Below are 20,812 nucleotides of genomic sequence, written 5' to 3'. Positions count from 1 at the left end.
GTGGTCCGCGTTTATCCATTTTTCTGGGCAATAATTCGTCCAAGAAAGGCGCTAAACAGGGCGAACGTATTTATGGAAGATCAAATTCTGCATCGGCACTTTAATGCACCTGAGGAAGCCAACTGGAACGTTGGAGTATAATTGTCCAGTAAAATAGATAAACGCGGAAGGAAACCCGGATGGATAATTGTCTTGAGTCATTATCTCCGCGGAAGTCTACAAAGGAAATAACGCATGGGGGAGAATTGGGGGGAGTTACGGCCTCCAAGCAATATAAAAAGAGAGTCTCTGATGGCCGTAAAATTTGGCAGCACTCGTCAAATTAAGCAACTGGAGCGAAACCCTAGGTCGGGCTCGCGAGGATACACTCCCGGGGGCAGGGTCTATAAGCGCGAGCTTTTCTCCTCTGCACCCAGGAGGGGAAGGCCGGGAAGGAACAACGAAGGAGGCGCCGCCGCGATGGGAGCCCGACGACGCCTCCTGGGAGGGGATAGGGAAGGAAGGGAAGGGACGAGGAATCCCGCACCGTCACAAGGCAGGCGGGTCCTACCATCAGCGAAACCAGGCATCAGCCATTGCTATCTTAACGATCTTGGAGGATTATCCTATGGGGAAGAATCATCCAACGATCAAATCGTTAGATCGTCAAACTTAGCAATTATTCTACCCGAATAACCGTCCTGTGGAAGTTTACGGGAGTATTGCTTCCTATCCAGGGACTGACACAGCCGCAGACACACTACCCGAACGAAACCTTTGCCATGCAGTAGAGACCTCGATAAGGTAGCCTTGGGTTGTAACCTAGAGGGAGCCTTCGTGGGGCTAATAGGAACCCCACTATGGATGTCGCCTTATTACCACAAACACACTACCTGCGATCCTCTGTAGAGCAAATGGGGACCTGCAAAGGCCGACGGATTATCTTCGCCGCTAAAAACGGGTACTCCTTATCCTTCCTGACTCTGGCCATGGGACCTGAAATGCCCTCTTCATCCTCATCGCGGGCGCGACCCGCTTTTCCCTTGGATACACGCGCCGACTGTAGTTCAGGAGTCAGGGGGCTGCTTACTCGCTCGTTGCCTACGTGACTGCGGTCCACAATGAGCCGCCGCTTTGGGAAGATAACTACTGCCTCGGAGTAAGGAAGAGAGAGCTGAAGAGGTGGGGAGGAAGGAAACAGTTTGAGTGGAAGGGAGAGAAATAAAGGATGGCGTAAAGGGAAAGAGAGAAAATGTCTGTGTACGAAGTGAGAAGCGGCGAAAAGAGGTAAAGAGGGAGTGGGAGGGGCTTTCCTGAAACTAGTCAAGAGTGTATCGCACCACCACAAAACAGGAACTTACGGAATCACAATGGTCACATCGCCGATGTCGTGCGGAATTTTTTTTCTTCGCATGCTACAAATTTGCCATGTTGTTGGAGAGTAATTATGCTGATCTTGTCGGAGAAGAGTGCATGCGACTCGATTTCTAACGTGATTGCTTCAATGTGTTGTTTTTTTAACTTTAGTTTTAAATGAGTCAAAGAAGGAATTATTGATATTTTAGAATAAAATATTACCTTTAAAGGACGAATATGCTAAAGTAGTGCGTAAGGAATGAGCAGGGAATCGGTGCTCAGACTTGAAATTCAGCAATTTCTCAAATAAAACTGAGATCAGTTTATTTCGTTTTCAAAGGAGGAGATCCCGTGATAAAAGTAAAAAAATATAATCAGGGTCATATTTTCTAAAAAAAAAGGGTTTTTTTAAGGAATGTGTTTTTTTAAGGCAAGAAAATTTTTCATTGCAACTCGTATGAAAGATTAAATTGACAAATCTGCCGCAGGTTTGCATAAATATTGTAGGATTGGGTTTTATTAGGAATGGATTAGGTTAGGTCTATAATTCTGTGGCACTATTCTCGCTCGTTTTAAAAACTTATCATTACAATAGTGTCGTAAATGAGTGCGATATAAATGGTGACCTCGATGGACTAAACAAATATTGAATACCTACACTTTATATTAACATATGTTATCACAATTCCCTTATTCGGTCTAAAATATAATCGTCTCATAAAGTATAAAGGCGGCCATGCAAAATAAGGGAAAGAAGGAGTAGAATGGGCTTTTTGTTCAATAGGGTGGTTTCCTATTATTTTTTATTGCCTAAATCGAAAGATTATTACTCCTGGAGTGCGCATTGGTCGCCTTCGCATTTTTAAAGACGATATCTGTTTTTCGCGATTAAATGAAAAGTCAAAATTTTCAAGCGCGCGAAAACGCGACAGCTAAGTATGAATACTGGGAAAACCCCGTGTGACATCATTCTGGTTCCCGCTGCCGTCGAGTGAGGTGACATTGGGGCGAGGATGTGTGCGCCGCTGCGATGCAGGCTGCTAGCAGGTAGCAGAGTACAATGCTAGAAGGTAGCGCTTGGCTTAAATAAGGATTATTAATACCTTATCAAACGAGGGAAACTTTCCGACCTTAAGGCGGCTTTACACGGTGAATGATCATTCGAAAGATCTTTCGAAAGATCATTCGAAGGATCATTCGCAAGAAATTCATTCGCCGGTACCGCTATACACGGTGAAAGATTTCGGTGAATGATTTCGGTGAAATTTCTGCGCAGAAATGATGCGCAGTGGTGCGACTATCGATAGTGTATTTCGATTCTAACGATATTTCCGACCGTTTCTCACCACATGATTTGTTTTGGAACTCGCAGACGATGGAACGCTTTGTTTACATGTGCGCTTTAATATACTTTGGTATTGCTTTGACTTTCGGTGGGGTATGACCCACTAAGTAATGAGAGGAATTAGAACGGTACGTATTGACAGCGGAAAACCACTTTAATAAATCGTGCGTTTTGTAATCCCGCAACGAAGTACATAATTGGTTGTTTTCGCTGCAGAGCAAAGATGATTATGCTTCAAGATAATGTGCTCTGTAACATGTTCATAAGGGAACTTACTCTTCAAATGACTGCCCGAGGGTCTTTTCCCTTCCGATTCATTAAATTATAAAGTTAGTGAAAATATAATTTGGGGAAAAACTGCGCATTGTTACTCGTTCAGAAAAATCCTATTTCAGTCCTGTATTGACGCCGCAGCGTCCAGCTCCCATAAAAAAAGAGCAGAATAAGCTTAAAGCAAAAGCTCCTCAAGGTTGAAGGCCGGTCGACCATGAGCCTTTATGTTTGGGGTCCCTTCGGGTACACAGCCTTTACAATGTAGTCGAACAAAGGTCATTCCTGTGCGAGAGAAGAAAGGTAACGGGAAGAGAAAAAAGGAAGCGACCTGTTCTATTTTCGAAAGAGTGCACTTCAGCATCCTCATACTTTCTGCAATGAAGTTGGCTCAGTGTCATCTCATTGCTTGCTATCGAAGCAGAGGAAGAAATTGGACTGTGATATACATGGGCTAACTTGTAGGCTTTGCCCCTTGAATTATAGGCAACCCCGTGAGGTTGTGACTTCCTAGGTGGGCAAATGTGATGTCATGGCTCGTTTTGGCTGGAATGTGTTCACCGAATAAACAGATATTTTGTCATTAATTGGGAGTCACACCCCAAACTTTAGCGTTCAAATTATTAAATACAGTTTGATAATTGTAAATCAAACAAAATATAGACGCAATCGAGGAGAAAAACGACGATTTTGAACTTTAAAAATCCGGAATGTTTTTTCCAAAATACTCTATTTTGAGGAATGATGTTTGTGAATTTACTTTCTTTCAAAGTAAATATTAATGATTTAAGCTATCGCATGAGTTAATATGCTTCCAAAGTTTATATATATGATCTTAAAATTCCGAGGTGGTGCTAATGGCAAGATGGACGTCATGCGCTCATATCATTCACGGAATCATTCAAGCAAATTAAGGCCGCTTTACACGGTGAAAGATCATTCGAAAGATCTTTCGAAAGATCATTCGAATGATCCATCATTCACCGTGTATAACGGAAATTTCCTGGAAATTTCCAGCGTGAATGATCATTCGAATGAAATTTCAGGCCTTCTCTAATTTGCTTGAATGATTTCCGTGAATGATATGAGCGCACGGCGTCCATCTTGCCATTGGCATCCACCTCGGAATTTTAATATTTTATATAAAAACTTTGGAAGTACAGTAACCTACGAAATAGCTCAAATAATTAATATGTACTTTGAGAGGACATAAATTCACAAACATCAACTGTCTAAAGGCAGTAATTTGGAAATAACATTTCAGATATTAAATGAATAAAAACGTCATTTTTCTCCTCGATTTCGTCTATATTTTGTTCAATTTACAATTATTAAACTATATTTCATGATTTGAGCGCTAAAGTTTCGGGTGAGAGTCCCAATTAATCACACAATATCTGTTTATTCGGTGAACACATTCCAGCCAACACGAGCCGCTACGTTATCTTGGCTCACCTATGGGAATACAATATTGCCTAACTCTAATCATTCAAGGAACTCACCCGAAAGAAATTTCGAGCATGTCCTAAAGGCCGCTTTACACGGTGAAAGATCATTCGAAAGATCTTTCGAAAGATCATTCGAATGATCTTTCGCAAGAAATTCATTCGTAAATATTGGCCTCAGATTTGCAAATTTGTCCGATTTGTCGAGAGAAAAGGTGTCAAAAAATTTTCCTTTATCTCTTTCTACTCATAGTTTGACGAACTAATTCAACCATTTATCTTTATAATATCTTTAGACAAGTACAAGTCCTGCTGCGGGAGCACATGATACCTATTTTATTTATTTATATGTTGAATGCTAATTTTTTGTAGTTGGGAATTTTTTCACAAAACCTTTCTATAGATGAGCAAATGGTTCCGTATTTTGGATGCCACTCAGCGAAAATGTGGATATAAAATAAACTGGTTTGATTGGGGCTCAAATTATGGTGCCTTTGCTCTACAGATGGTTACCTCATCCAATTTTTTTTCGTATGGAGGGGCTCAATAAATCAAATCCTCATGGATCGAAGGTAGGATTTGTAGTTATCATTGTTTCACATTTCTTGAAAATAATTCCCGTTATCACTCAGCATCGGTTATTTTTTGACAACTTCTCTTATACATGTTCCTTGTTCCAAACACTGAAGGAAAGGCGATCCTTTGCAACTTGAACCACTCGGGTAACTGGAAAGTGCCCGCTTGAAGGCTCTACAGCTCTTGGAAAAAACCTCGAGGCTCAATTGTTTATGCTTTTGACGAGGAATCTAAATTGTTCGCGGTCAAATGGAATGAATCCTCTGTTGCATTGCGACCAGAAATCATAACCAATTTACATTATACTTTATACATTATATATATATATAATATATATATATATATATATATACATTACATGAAATGACATTTGTGCCAATAGAAATTCAGGGTTCGACGAGTGGCTAAGAAAACAGGAGAACTATCGGCAGGCACTTCCAAAAAATAAAAAGATTCGTAAACCCTATTAGGCCATAATCCCGGAGCTGTATGGGTGAAATGCCTCCAGAGGAAATGAACCTAGATACCCCATCATCAGCGTCGCGACGAGAAATACTGCCAACTTAGTGACGAGTTGGGCACGAGGAAAAAGGGGGGCAGGGTGGGGGGAGAGAGGCATTAATTTGAAATCCGGGGCCGTTAAACGGTTAACGGAACAACGTAAAAATCTTACTCCACCGGCAGTTCCCAAAATCGATTGGGCAGTTATCCGGGAGGCACTCCCAGAAGCGACACTTTTTTTACTTCCTTTTATCATTATTATTACTATTTTTGAAGGGCCGTTCGGACGTGGATGGAAGGCCTCCGATAATGGGAGGATTAAAACATAAAAAGAGGAGGAGGGATGTAAAAAAGAAATGTCACGAGAGGGAGTCCAAGTGTGTTAGAGTGTGCGAGCCTATATACATACAAACGCTGAAAGAGGTTAGAATATTGGGTAAACGAAGAAGAGGAAGAAAGAGGATAGGATCTTTAGGTATAATGAAAGGGAGAGCGCCTTATTGTGAATTGCCTCAGTTCCGAAGACGCCAGAATTAATGGAGCCTACTGAGGGAAGAAGTTCAACAGAATAATAAAATACAGGTTCGACGCATGTATGCATAGAAACGTATATATATATATAAAGGAATATATTGCGGTAGAAAAGGGAACGTGGCTCTTGCCCAAATGTTACCACGGAGTAAGAGAAGGATGCCATTAACCGGTTCAACCAACTCACCCAACTGCGATCCCCCCCATACCACGTGGCAGGAGATAGAACAACTCGGGGAGGATAGTTCCGTGAGTGTGTGGACTGATAGGCGGGAGGACGAAATGAGAAGATGAAACACACCACGCGACGCCGTTCGCGGCCATATGAAAGGGAATCAAATTTGATATCTCGAATATAAAACGGCAGTTATTTTTACCTCCCCCCCCCCCCGTCGCCTCAAAGGAGGCAGTGACAAACGTCCCGAAAGAGTACTGTGGGGGCGGGCGCGGAAGGCCATGACCCCCGCCTCCTCGTCGTCGGGGGGCAGTTACGGAGGAACGGGTAAAAACGAGGCGATTTGGCCCGCTACGGAACGGCCGCGAGGGCAGATGTTTCATAAATACTCCGCGGGCCGAGATTTTCATGGGCTGATTGGATGGATGATGAGAGAGGCACGGGGAGGGATGTAAAACGGCCAACTCCAACACCTTCGCCCTCCATCGCCATTCCACCCGGGACGACGAGTTCATATCTGCAAATGGACATGGAGGGCGGGAGAGGACCCACGCTTCGTTATTTTCCCAGCGACGGAGAGCTCGAGGGCGGCTCATAATAAATGTCGGAAATCAATGAAGGCCGGGGAGCAAAATAGCACGATGCACGGGGGCGTGTGTGAGTGGAAAATTGTTCCTAGCCGCCACTCGCCCCAGGCCACTCGACCTCACGGAAGAGGACAATCAAAAGAGATGTTGGCGCCGCGACGAAAACTAGGCTGGGAGTCTCTTCCGGCGGGAATTAGGTTTGAAAGTCCAAATTCGCAGTCGAAATCGACTTCACGCCCGACCTAATACAATGCAGATATCGTGAATTTGAAAAGAAAACAAAATCTGCGGTTTAAATCAAAACATTACAAAGCCCCTTATTCGAAACGAGGGAAATATTTCCTCGTGTTTCTGATTCCGAAACAGAAGCATATTGATGGAACGGACACATAAACACACTTTTAATTTAAGAGGTGCTCATAAAGTTGGACGGGATTAAATTCGATATTTTCAATCACAAAACAAAACTGAAAACTATTTTATTAACATTTCAAAGAAATAAATGGAAAATATTGTTTATCCACCAATCCTGGTTAACAAACCGCAATCAATTGATTAAAAAATATTAATATCGGCTAGATTATAATAAAACTGAATGGATACTTTTTATATAGAATAATTTTCTGCTACGAATATTCCATCGGTTTTTCCCCGCAGCAAAAAAACTAATTTTAGAAAAATCTTCTCGGGATACCGCGCGGGTTAGAATATTTAAGAGCGCCGACGTTTCGGGTACCGACTCGCTACCCATTCTCACGGCTACTGATGGAAATTCGAAAAGACCGTTGAAGCCCAGCGTTAGGATGGCAAAAAATTGGAGATATCCTTAATGATCGGGCGTACCGTAAGTTGAATGGTGATCCCACGGACTCAATTACGAGGAAGACCATAACTTTAATTAAAAAGTCAGGCATTTCTGAAGAAGTGGCCAAAAGTATTTTTCCTCATGCTCCGGCACCTCCCAGATTGTATGGACTACCGAAAATACACAAGGAAAGTGTTCCTTTAAGACCTATTGTGAGTGCTATTGGATCTCCCACGCATAATTTGGCTAAATATCTTACCGGTATTTTGTCTCCGTGTGTAGGTGTTTGTGAACACCACATTAAAAACTCTTCGCATTTTGTGGGAATCTTGGAAAACCTTTCTTTGGAGAAGACGGACACGATGGTCAGCTTGGATGTTGTTTCCTTGTTTCCGCGGGTACCCTTAGCTGATACGTTCAAACTTCTGGAGGAGAAATTTGACAGTGGGACGGTAACGTTATTCCATCATACGCTTACTTCCACCTTTTTTAAGTGCAACGGTAGTGTCTACGAAATGGCAGATGGAGTTGCAATGGGATACCCTTTGTCACCAGCCATTGCGAATTTTTATATGCCAAGTTTTGAAGAGAGAGCACTTTCATCTGCTCCGTTGCGCCCTAAATGCTTCCTCAGATATGTTGATGACACCTTCATCATGGAGTGGACGCTCTTCACACTTTTTTGGACCATATGAACGACCAACACCCGAACATCAAGTTCACTATGGAGTTAGAGCGGAATAATAAGATTGCCTTTCTTGATGTCCTCGTCCATAGGAAAGATAATGGCAAACTGAGTCATAGTGCCTTTCGAAAACCCACACATACGGATCTGTACCTCAATGGCCATAGTCACCATCATCCTTCCCAACGTGAAGCAGTTCTTTCCACCCTAATACATCGTGCGAGAACAATTTCCGACGCGGAGAGTCTTCCTTCGGAATTGGACCATCTTAAGAACACCTTCCGCCAGAATGGGTACGGAGAGCGGCAGATCACTTTGGCCTTCAGAAAATCCTCCGCAACTGCAAAGAGCTCGGTTATGAAGAAAGACCAACCTAAACCGACAGTCAGGGCCTTTTTACCCTATGTTTCTAGTATTTCGGTTAAAATTTCTAGGAATTTGAAGAGGTATATCATCGAAACCATCCATCGCCCTATGACGAGTTTAAGAGATCACCTCGTCTGTGTAAAAGATCCAATTGGCCTTATGACTCCTGGAGTTTATAAAATTCCCTGTGAGTGTGGTAATGTCTACGTGGGTGAGACTGGGCGAACAATATCTGCTCGTCTGAAAGAACATCAAAGGCATTTCCGACTTGGTCAACCGGAAAAATCAGCCATAGTCGAGCATAGCTTGGATGAGGACCACAAAATACAGTGGGATGACACCAGAGTTTTATGACGATGGAGTCATTTTTGGGACGGTTGAACCAAAGAGGCGATTGAAATAAAACTTGAAAAAAAGAAAGTAAACAGAGACACCGGATTTTCTATCAGCAGCTCTTGGAATAGAACCCTTAAAAGAGTTATGCTTGCCAGAGCTAAGTCTACTCTGTTCCACGGTCTTCCGCGACAACAATCGGATCTCGACCAATCCGGCTCCTCCTAACGCTGGGCTTCAACGGTCTTTTCGAATTTTCCATCAGTAGCCGTGAGAATGGGTAGCGAGTCGGTACCCGAAACGTCGGCGCTCTTAAATATTCTACCCCGCGCGGTATCCCGAGAAGATTTTTCTAAAGTTGTTCGCCGGAAAAGTGTAAAACCATATATAAAACACTAAATACTTACAATAAATAAACCACAAATAATTTCTAAATTTAATCAAATGGAGTACTTTATAATTTATCACACCAATTGTGAATTTCATATGCATCCTCCTTCGTTAGTAACTAAAAATCAAAATGAATACTCCTAGGTTAAGTGACAAGACCAAGCAGCAAGAAACACACTGCTAGGACGAACGAAGAGCGCCAAAGCTCAACACGGGAAATACGACCACGATTGGGTGACTGGAAATAGATGAGAAGACAATCGCATCCATTTCAGACTCACTCACCATGGCCAGGCAAGAGAGGAAACCATTGAAGTGAGAGTTTTTAGGCCTCATCGTCACCCAAAATTATCACTCTTGCATGATATACGTGAATCTTGTTTGTAAAGGGATCGGTGGATAAAATTGGAGAGTGATAGGGACTAATAACGTCAATTAGGCGACGAAAATGAGATGAGGAGCACTAACAGGAGCTAATGAGACCCGTGGCCAGATTTGCTTCCTGAGATGGGCATGATAAATATTTCAATGAACGTAAGAAGGAGGAGGAGGTAGGAAGAAAGGAGGGGGATTGCGGTGGGAGGATTCCGTACCCCTTCCCACCCTCTAAAACCCTCTTCGAAACCTGAGCAGCGAACCACGGTCACCGTTAAGCCTCGTACACGGAGCGCAGACGGGCGACCTCCCCAAAAAATTTAAATCTCCTTCCTCTCTATACGGCAGTTGCCTCACTATGCTCACAATCCTCACCTCTCTCCCACAATCACAGAGTAAGACTATACACCTCAATCATCTGACCCGTCCTCCTGTACGGATGTGAGATTTTTGCACTATCAACAAGCATTCGAAAAAAGCTGGAAATCTTCCAGAACAAAACCCTCCGCCTCCTCCTTAACCAATCCCGCCTAGTCAGAACATAAGAAATCCGATCAAGACACAAACTTCCCACAATCAACACGTACCTCCATAAACTAGCTAATAACTTTAAGTCCAGACTCGGGGCAACCCAAAATACACTACTCACAAACATCTGGGATTATGACCCAACAATCCCTACTACATACAAACTGCCTCAATTAATTACTCGTCTATGAGTCTTTCCTATATCTTTCTTTCTTGTAGAATAGTCATTCAATGCAATGTATAAATAGGCATTTATAATGTTATGTCTATAAAAAAGATGATGATGAAATTAAAAAGAAAAGAAAACAAAAATACAAAAAAAAATTATAAAATATGGAAAACAAAAAGAAAAAATCATAAAAGAAAACAAAAATTTATACATTTAATTCAAAGAAATGAATAACAAAAAAAGAGAAAATAAAAGACAAAAAAATCATAAGAAAAAAAATATATAAAAAAATATATAAATAATAAAACAAAAAAAATATAATAAAAATTAATAAAAAGAGGGTAAAGTAACTCCACACTCATCATCCAAATTTAAAGGTAAATACCCCAATTACCAAGGTAAAGAAAACCTGCTATTAAAACTTTAATTACGTACCATTCTATTCATTTAATTTCAATATGTAAATGTCAAATCCCATATTAGTTATAAGCTTCTGCTCACACAAACAAAACACTACCCACACAACATAGACAATTGCGCAAACAGAATTGTAATCTCCTGTAATCTGGCTGGTTAGGGTGAAGGAATTCACCGGTACAGCGGGACAGCGCCTCCGGCGCGTTAATTAATGAATGTGATCCTCTCTCTACGACACCCACCCCTGCCCGTCGTCCCGTCTTCTTAATTTTCTAATTGATTTCCCTAGCTTCTTCCACCCACCCCACACCTCAACAGTTTCCCTCCCGCCCCTCTTCCCCGCCCATTCGCAAGTCGACCTCTTAATTCCGTCAGGTGGGGAGGAAAAGTTAACTTTTGAGTCAGGGGGGCTCGGGGGGTTGCGGGAAAGGGGATGGAAAGGGGTGGAGGAGAGGGGAAAATGAGCGACCAGCCGCAGAGAAAAGCCTCCGGTGAGGAGAGAGAGAGAGAGAGAGAGAGGTGACGTGCAGCGCGGCCAACGGCTGAAAATTAAAACTACACAAAACGCCCGAGACGGATTCGGAAGAAGGTGTCATGGAAGGAGAGCTCATTGGCTTTTATTTCGACGGGGAGGGAAACTAATCAAAACGTCTTCAGCTATTCAGTCAAGAGGCTAATTCCCACGCCTGGATATTAATTTTCCTCCTACTGTACCAAACCGGTATTAATAAAAGTCGAGCGAAAAGAATATTAACACGCAAAAACTTCGCCTGAAATACGCAGAAAAACACGAGGATGTGGCAAAATAAAAACGTTTAGACTTCACGTATTGAAAGCAGAGAAATTCCAATGATTGCCCATTGACTAATTATTGATACCACAATGGAAGTAGAAAACATCGAGCACGAATAAACGAATTATATACGAGTGATTGCACACACAGCTCGAAAATTCCAAATGTAGGTCAGTGCATTTCCAACTACGGAGAATTCGAAGGCAAGTGTCAGATATTAAATAAAAACCCACGCAAACAGCTTTCGAATACGAAAATGCTTGAATATAAATTGAGAGAGAAATCTTCATCGGCCGCGATGTACAACTTTTAGGGCTAAATCCATCCGAATATATTATTTCCATTATGCCGGGAAATTCAAACGGCTCAACTCCGTGCGCGTGTAATTGAAGAGCAAATTTTCGACGGCAAAGGAGAAACACACCAACAAATTCCAGCCGCATTGAGAGAGTCTTCGCGTAAGGGAAAAACTCATATTAAAAACTTAACATCAAAAACCTGTTTTGCAGCCAGAAAGTCTTTTTCTCGCTCATAACTTCCTCCCTACTCCTCTTTTCCCCCGGTAAATCCCCGGATCCGCAGCTATTTTAGAAGAATAGTATTTCCTCCCACTCTCTCGTCTCGCGCCCGTCAAAAAAATCTTGAGGGCGGAGAGGGACGGAGGCTGGAGGCTGAGCGTGGGGTCGGCGTATCTGCTTTTTTTCGACTTCTCTCCCGCCTCTTTTTTTCTATATTTTCCAAGGGATTGGAGAATAAAGGCTTTAAAAAAATAAAGGAATGGGAAGGGTTAAATTCGCGGGGAGGATAGGAGTGGGAGAGGGTGGGACTTCGTAGAGGAGTAGGGGAGGACGAGGTAAGATAGATTCTCTCTGATCCTAGATCCAATTCCACCAGAGGGGGAGGAGTAGGGTTTGGAGAGAAAAACAGGAAAGACGACAGACCTTTTCAAATTTTTTGTACATTTTTCCTCTTTCTCTCCACCACTCCTTCCCCGAAAGGCTGCGTCGAAGAGAACGGGAGGAGAGTGACGTGTGCAGCGGTGGTATTCACGAAGAAGTCCAGTCGAGGGCGGAGAGAGAGAGAGAGAGAGAGAGAGAGAGAGAGAGAGAGAGACAAACACACACGGTGGAGGCCTTTTCACATGAATGGCCGCGCCGTAGGCGCGAACTTGACAGCTGTGCCGGTGAGATATTTCTCACCCTAACCAGCCAGTTAACAAATAAAGACAGAAAATGGCGTGCGTGTATCGTTGTCGGTGTAGTGATTTGTTCGCGAGAAAGAGAAACTTAAAATTAGAATAAACCTAGATAATTACACTATAATATAAACAAAAATATTAGACATGGCATTGCTTTGAGAAATCGATGAATACATTGTTACATAGAGATGTTTGTGGCATTGTGATTTCCCAGCACATAAAAGTAGAAATACAGAAGCAGTTTGACATAATAAGAAAAGTAGAGAATGATGAGTGGGAAGAATGATTTTTTTCCCTTGCAGTGGTTTAATTATTTTTTTATATTTTTTTATATCTATATATTTTTTTTTCGATTTTTTATAGTACAGTATGTACTATCTTTTGTCATTTTTTTTGATTGAATATAATTTATTTATGATATTAGTTTTTTTATGTTTTTTTAATAATGATATATAATTTATATTTTTTTCAGGATTATTTTTTACCACTGCGTTATATATATTTTTTTTCGGACATGTGCATACTAGAGTTTTATGAAAGAGAGCCAGTTAAGGACAGTTGGCTGTAGAACAAACAGATTTAAATGCAGTTACGGAATAAGTTCATAATAATTAAAGTACTTAAAAATTAGTGATAGATATTGGTCTAAAGCTATAAGATTTTCAAGAAGATAGGAAAGACTCATAGAAGAGTGATTTGGTGAGGCAGTGTATACTTTGTCGGGATACTTGGGTCGTAATCCCATATGTCTGTAAGTAGTGTGTTATTCGTGCTCTTCAGCCTGAACTTAAAATTATGTACAAGGGAGGAAACGAAGTCATTCATAGTCGGAATGTTGTGAGCGGAGAGAACGTCAGAGAAACGCACGAGTTTGCTGATACGGAGAAGATGGCGGAGAGACTTATTCTGGAAAGTTTCCAATTTATTACGAATGCTCTTATTCTTCGCATAGATCTCGCACGCGTATAGTACAAAAGGGCGAACTATGGATTTGTACAATCGGGCTATTGACTGATGAGAAAGAGGAGAGGTAGGAGAGCACAGACAAGAGATTGCCTGCCGGACTCCGATGGCTTTGGAGGTAACGGATTTTAGGTGAGTGATAAAGGTAAGCTTGCCGTCAAGAATGACGCCGAGAAATTTGTGCGTGGTAGCTCTTGGAATCTTTAGCTTGTTGATGTGTCCGTCGTGTGACACGGTGGAGGGACAGCAGCCCCGCTTTTAATGGCGAAATCTCGGACAGGGCGGGAGAGAGCAGCGGGAGCGGGCAGAGAGAGAGAGAGAGAGAGAGCACGGTGGACGGGAGACAGACGGGGGGCCACGCTGAAAGGGGATTTCTTGGGAGTGGAATCGCCCTCGCTTCAAATGACGGCTCGGGGGAAACGGCGGTAACGAACGGGCAGACGGATAAACCGTCGCACGAAACTAACCCAACCGAGTCAAAAAACCTTCGCGCAGAACCCGCATTCCCGCTAAGGGAAAAGGAACGCGCGGGAGACGAAATCAAGTGACACAAGACACTGACACAGAGAATGTCGAAACGTATTGTAACGATAACACAAGAACTGCAAGAAAAATGTTATTATAGACAACGAATGTACGAAAGAAGAAGAAAAATGTTCAAATTGGATAATATGCAAGGACAATAGCTCGTGCGATTCCACATATTTTCAAGAGCCAACAAAGTGAGGCTGAATACAATAGCAGACGATTACTAACGAGATTAAGATGGCAAAACATTTTTAATAAGTCTAGATAAAAACGGAAAAAAATTAAAGAAGAGAGGAGAAGAGAAATCTGGAGGAATCTGAAGAAGGAGAGAAATACATCTCCGGGGTCACCGATAGAATCGCCAGAATCCTCCAAAAAGGCAACATTAAGACTCGCTTCTGCACCGTGAAGAAAATTCAAAATATCCTACCTTCACCGAAGGATAGCCATCCTCCTCCCCTTCAATCTATGGGAGTGTATGAGGTTCCCTGCTGCTGCGGCAGAAGCTACGTGGGACAGAGCAAGCGTTCAATCTCCCAAAGGCTTAACCCTTTAACGGTCAAAAGACTTGCGATTTGAAAAAAGTTACAAAATTTGGCAGGGTGCATAATGAATATTTTACATGATTAAATAAAAAGTTTTTTTTCTAAATTTTTATCCCAAAATGTTATTTTTTACTATAAACTTTAAAAAATTTAGAATTTTTGCAAGTTTAATATGTCCTCTATATTTTTATCTACAGCCACCATCTTTTACTGAATGATTTATTATTATTTCATAAATAAATAACTATTTATACAATTTTTTCCTTATGCGTTTTTTGTTGCATATTTAACATTCAACTTATTGCAGTTTCACGCGTTGAGGGTTGCGTTTCGTTCAAGGGGCAATCATTACTTCACCTTATACATTTTGGTACAATGATAAACCTTTCTGTGCTGATTCTTTCTGATAAATATGAACAAATTATCTTAGATAATTTTTTTTATTGGGAGAGTGAATGAACTTTTATCTCCTGCGTTTACAAAATACTTTACATTGACAAAATACTGATAAAAAAAGAATTTTCACTCCTATAAATAACATAATTTTGCGCATTACGACTTGTGAAATTGACTGAAACAGTCCTTACACAGAGCCACATTGCATTCTTTACATATTACGTTGCTCCTTTTCTCTTTCTTTTTGGTACTACAACTTGCACATCTCCGATATGTTTCAATTTTTTCTGGCATATGCAAACCTACATTCATAAGTCGAATTGTATTTTTCACTGTTTCAGCACCGGTTGAGCTTCTTCGCTTTTTTGCATAGCCTTTCATTGGCAAATAACCTGATTTTTTCTTAGAACAGTGGTTACCAATTAGTTCATTCACCAGTTTTGACCTGTAATTTAGATGACTCAAGTGTTTTTGCCCCTTATGCTTCAGTATTTCTTTATACACAATAAAGCTATTCACTATGGCACAGTCAAAAAAATAGTAAAAAAATTTTACCCACCATCGACGTGATTTTTTCGCGATACTATATGTAGATAGGTATTGATCAAACCTGTCTACTCCACCCATATATTTATTGTAATCCACAATAGCCTCTGTACATGGCACTTCTTCGCGGTTGCCAATTCTATTTCTCCTCAGAACTTTAGTAGGATTTGCTGGATTGTGCATCGTACTCACTACACATACAGGTTTTTTTCCACGATCGAGCCACTTGCATACACTGATGTCCCCTGCCATGGCATAGTCAATATCCATCTTCTTCATCTTATTATTCTTTACCAGCTCGCCATCAGGAAAATATTTTCGGTTTGGTCTTATTGTTGCACAACTAAATAATTTTTTTTTCAAAAGATCGGACATAAGCAATAAAGAAGAAAAAAAACTATCAAAGAAAAGACAATAGAACAATCCCTCAAGACCTTTGATAAGTTTACTAACCACTTTTCCCCCGAGACCTTTAGCGGGACATCCGTCACCATCCCTCCCTGTATATACATCAAAAGAAACCAAATAGCCGGTAGCAGCACAACACATAAGCCACACCTTGAATCCCCGTTTTATTGGTTTTAGAGGCATATACTGCTTCATTGTGGATCTCCCTTTGAATGCTACCATGCTCTCATCAATAGAAAGGAACCTAGAAGGTGAATATGCCGAGGGAAATGTTTCGGACAACTGATTCAGCAACGGGCGAATTTTATAGAGGCGGTCAAAATTCTGTGACCCTCTGGGGGGCATTTTAGTGTTGTCATTGATGTGTAAAAAGCGCAATATTTTTAAAAATCTATTCAATGACATGATACGAGCAACTCGTTCACAATGAAAGTTTTCATCTGTCGACCAAAACAACCTGATGCTGGGCAAGTAATGGAATCCCATAAAAATAATAATCCCTAGCCATGCTTTGAGTTCCTCAACGGTTAGTTCTAAATTCTGCTCGTGTTGTTCGGCATACAAATTAGACTGTGCCACAGCTTCAACGAGAAATGCATCCGTGATGAAATGTAAGAGAAATGCTAGCGGAGAATGTAAATCTTTCGGAGCAATATTTGGGCCTATATGCTGATTGAATGAAGCATCAGTGAACGTTTTAGGATCTCTCCCCCGTTTACTCCATCTGAACTCTTCTGTTTCATCATGGTCGAAGATCCTTACTCCACCTTCGGGTTCACTTTCACTGGAGTTAGAAAATTTCCCTCTTATAGACTGCACTGACACTGAGGACGAATCACTGCTGTAATCTTCGGGAACGTAATCTGAGTCATCAGACTCCGACTCACCCTCAACAACTGTCTTCAAGGTACTAGCCTCGATCTTCCTTTTCCCCTTGGCTTGAATGCCCGATGTACCAGGGATCATGGACTCGGGCGACAATCGCACTGGGATGGACTTCCTTGCTTTCTTTGCAGTACAATCTCTTTTTGATTGAACTGGGTCTCCGTCATCGGCATCTGAGTCTCCGCCGAAGTCTGAATTACATGCCTGATCATCTGTAATTTCCAGCAGTGCAAGCTCTATTTCTCTTGCCGATAAATTTTCCATGGCTAAAATTTGAGGAATCATTTATTCATGAAACGAAATAAAGTAATGTAGAACTGTGTGTCAACGAGAAAAATTATGAAAAGACTTCGGTTATCAACATGTAAAAAAACATGAACGTACCTCTTTGAAAATAATCCCCTATTTTCTAGTATCTCTCTTCCAACTGTGCAGCAGAGGTTCTGCTCTTTGTAAGTTTCTGAGGAAGACTGCTGCGAAATGAGCCTACTGAGAAATATCCTTTTCATAGCTACGATCTCAAAAGGACACAAACTAGACATATTTAGTTTTTGAAAGATAATTAGCTGAGCCTGAATATTCATCAAGTCGACCACTGTTTAGTGCAAGCGATACAATGTAAATAATTTGAGTTACATTTTACCCACTCGTATATCGTGAAGATTTCCTCTCCAGCTCTATATTTGTCAACAGCTGATAACAAGTAAGCGGTTCACCTAGCCGAAAAAAGAGCCGTCCGTCTTGCCTGCTGAGCTAGTTCATCGCGTGAAAAAAAAAATGACGTCACAACTTGGCGGAGCCTGGGGAGGAGAGACCACTCAAGAGCTGCGCTAATCGCATAGTTACGTAATAGTTGCAACAATTGTTATTTGAAATATTGCATATTATATTAGAATAATTGTAAAGAATGAAATAACTTGAATTGTGGTATAATGAAAATAACTTCAACATGTAAATATTCGTAAAAAAAATATTTTGAAAATAAATTAATAATTATCGTAAATAAAAAATATAAAGTGAATAAAAGAAAACGTAATTGAATAGTATTCATTTCATAAATGTAAATTACTAAAAGAGTGGAAAATATAAATACCAATTTTATCGCGCAAAAAACACAGAAATTGGATTTTGAGGAAAAACTATGAAAATAAGCAATTGTCAATACTTAAAAAATGCTCCTGTCTAATTAATAACTTTTAAAAATACATTTAAATTAATTTCACAAAGATAGAGAGACAAACAAACAAAAACAATCAGGGTTTAGATGAGGTAGCAAAGAATTCATTCACGTTAGAAGGGGGTGGGAAATTATTATCCCAATGACCTATAAAGGGTTAAAGAGCACGAAAGAGCGTTACAATTACATCAGTGGGACGCATCAGCTGTCGCTGAACATTTTGCCTCCAGCCCTGGGCATAGAATAATAATGTTTGACGCTACACGGGTATTGGCGAAGACGGAAGAATATCATCCGCGCCTTATACGTGAATCCATCGAGATAGCGAAAAGGCCAAATAACTTTAATAGGGAGGAGGGGTATAACCTCAGCCGTGTGTTGAGAGGGTTCCTAGCCCAATATAATGACCAACGGCTATCGCCTAAAATTCAAATCCGGCACAACAATGGGTAGCGAAAAAAAACATAAATAATCTCGGGACAAGAATAAATTCCTTCCATTCTCTTGATAACGCTCCCAGTAGGAGGAGTGAAACGTTGAGTGAAAATGTTTTCTAAACAGCAATACACGAAAACCTCCACCAATTCTATTATCTTCCTGATATCCTTAATACTGTATCCGTTTTCCTCTAACGTACTGCGTAAATAGTTGAATTGCTCTACCTGCTCAAGTTTTTCACCACCCACCTTTACCTTGAGTCTCACATTCCTCGATCGTGATGCTTTACAAAACCTCATAACCTTAGTTTTCTTGTGATTGATCCTTATCCCATACTTCGAAAAAAAATGAAATTCTCACTGGGTGTCGGGACAGACAGTGGCGAATTTTAGACGCTCCGAATCCCACCGCGTTCACATTTTCTTCCTCTCTGTATCTGTCCGCCTTGCTCGCTCACCACCCAATCTGGCTGCAACATACGTTCTTCCCCAGGTGCGGGTGACAGCGAGGGCTGCGGAAGATTTTTGCGGAGGATGCGCGAAAATACGCGGGAGATGGGCGGTCGCAGCAGCCGGCATGCCACAGTTGGAATGGGGACCGTGTAAAAAGCCTTGGCGCCTCCCTCGCGAAAAATCATTACACGAATTTGACACGGTTGAGTGGAATGAAGACTGAGGCAGTGGCACCGAAAGCCGTGAAGAGAGTCATCAGCATCGGAGTTATCACGAAATCAAGTAAAAAAGCAAACACCAGAATGAGATTATTTCCTCCGTATGAATAAATAATAAAATAAACATAGTGCAAAGAGTAAAAAATGTGCCCCATGTAATTAGAGAGCTAATAAAATCTCAATTGAGGCTAAAGATAGATTTTAATAAGGATTTGAACGAAAGAGTAGCACCGCAAATATGCGATTATCTTAGATCATTAATACCTAATGCCAAATAATAAGCTTCAAGCGATGAGCGCATGATTTGATTCTCTCTAGATAGATTGCTGCGTTACCTATGACGCTTCATGGCACATTGACCAACATTCCATTTAAATTGCGTGAACCGGAGAAAAAAATCTATATTAATTAAATTTTATCGAGCGGAGTTCACCTTCCACATTTGCAATCAATAAATATTGAATATATCAAACGTCTTTTATGGATTTTTGAGGGCATGAAATATGATTATCACGTCAGGAAATAAAATATCAGTTATTTCAGCTTAAAATACGACCCGAATTTAAAGGCTTCATGTAAGATGCAAAAACAGTTTACCACGTCTCATGCTTCGGAAACATGCATGAAAATCCTAATAAAAGAGGCTGCTTCAAACCGACTAATTTCTCAAAAAACTCATTTTAGAAAAAGTATTCAAAAAGGATGACGTTAAATAACTGACCAGCCAATAGGAATTATTCCCACTACTAATCATCGAGAGAAGATTCTCTTCTTCAAAAAAGTTTGAGTCTCAACAAACATAAGAATTTCCACCATTTTCCCTGTAAGATTAAGAGGAGGAGAAGACACGAGTTACAATCCAAACGAAAGAGACCACCATGAAATTGGGCAGATGGCGAAACAATACACCCAAGGCGCATCATGGACACAATTCGGCGCCGAGCGATTACGCAAACATCGACTGTTGAATGCGATTACGCATCGAAGAAAATAAGGAATTAATGGATCCGACTGGAAACAAGGTGATCACCGATTAAACCTAATAATTCAGGCGGCGGATTGGCGGAATGATAGGGGAACGGAGGCGGGGACAGAGAGAGAGAGAGGGAGAGAGAGAGGGTGGGAAGACAGGGCGAATGAAAAATGGTGAAGTGCGGAAGAGGGATGCGTGCGAATTTACGGGGCAAAAAAAACGACAGGATTTGGAGGGAAGGGGTTGAGGAGAGTAAGAGGTAGAGGCTGGGACGAGGGTGGAGGCAAAAATACAGAGATTAAGGAAAGAAAAGAAAAGGGATAAGAAGAGTATAAAAAAGCTGATCATTAGCAGATTGATGATGGAAACAGGACCAACATTCAGCTCAGAAGATGGTGGTCCTCACGTGCAGATAAACAGCTTTCGCACGTGAAAAAGAGAATCGCGATGATCAAGATT

The 20,812-nt window shown here is 41.1% G+C and overlaps 1 protein-coding gene across 1 annotated transcript; it reads right to left on the bottom strand.

Annotated features, from left to right (window-relative positions):
* Positions 1–868: 868 nt before the first annotated feature.
* On the bottom strand, positions 869–17,655 carry LOC124153307 (piggyBac transposable element-derived protein 4-like). The gene is made up of 3 exons (XM_046526403.1): positions 17,480–17,655; positions 16,237–17,361; positions 869–1,128 (listed from the first exon to the last, which is right to left on the bottom strand). The coding sequence occupies exons 2-3, from the start codon at positions 17,357–17,359 to the stop codon at positions 869–871; spliced, it is 1,383 nt and encodes a 460-aa protein (XP_046382359.1). The 5' UTR covers positions 17,360–17,361; positions 17,480–17,655.
* Between the last annotated feature and the right edge of the window lie 3,157 nt (positions 17,656–20,812).

Source organism: Ischnura elegans, chromosome 2 (assembly GCF_921293095.1).
Source record: "Ischnura elegans chromosome 2, ioIscEleg1.1, whole genome shotgun sequence".
Classification (NCBI taxonomy): Eukaryota; Metazoa; Arthropoda; class Insecta; order Odonata; family Coenagrionidae; genus Ischnura; species Ischnura elegans.
This window is presented reverse-complemented; position numbering and strand designations above follow the sequence as displayed.

Bases quoted from the DNA above. Each gene is read 5' to 3' on its own strand.
- LOC124153307 (XM_046526403.1), bottom strand. From the start codon at position 17,359: ATGGAAAATTTATCGGCAAGAGAAATAGAGCTTGCACTGCTGGAAATT. The intron at 1,129-16,236 runs GTCTTGAGGGAT...ACTCCGAGGCAG, and splicing joins GGTTAGTAAACTTATCAAAG to TAGTTATCTTCCCAAAGCGG.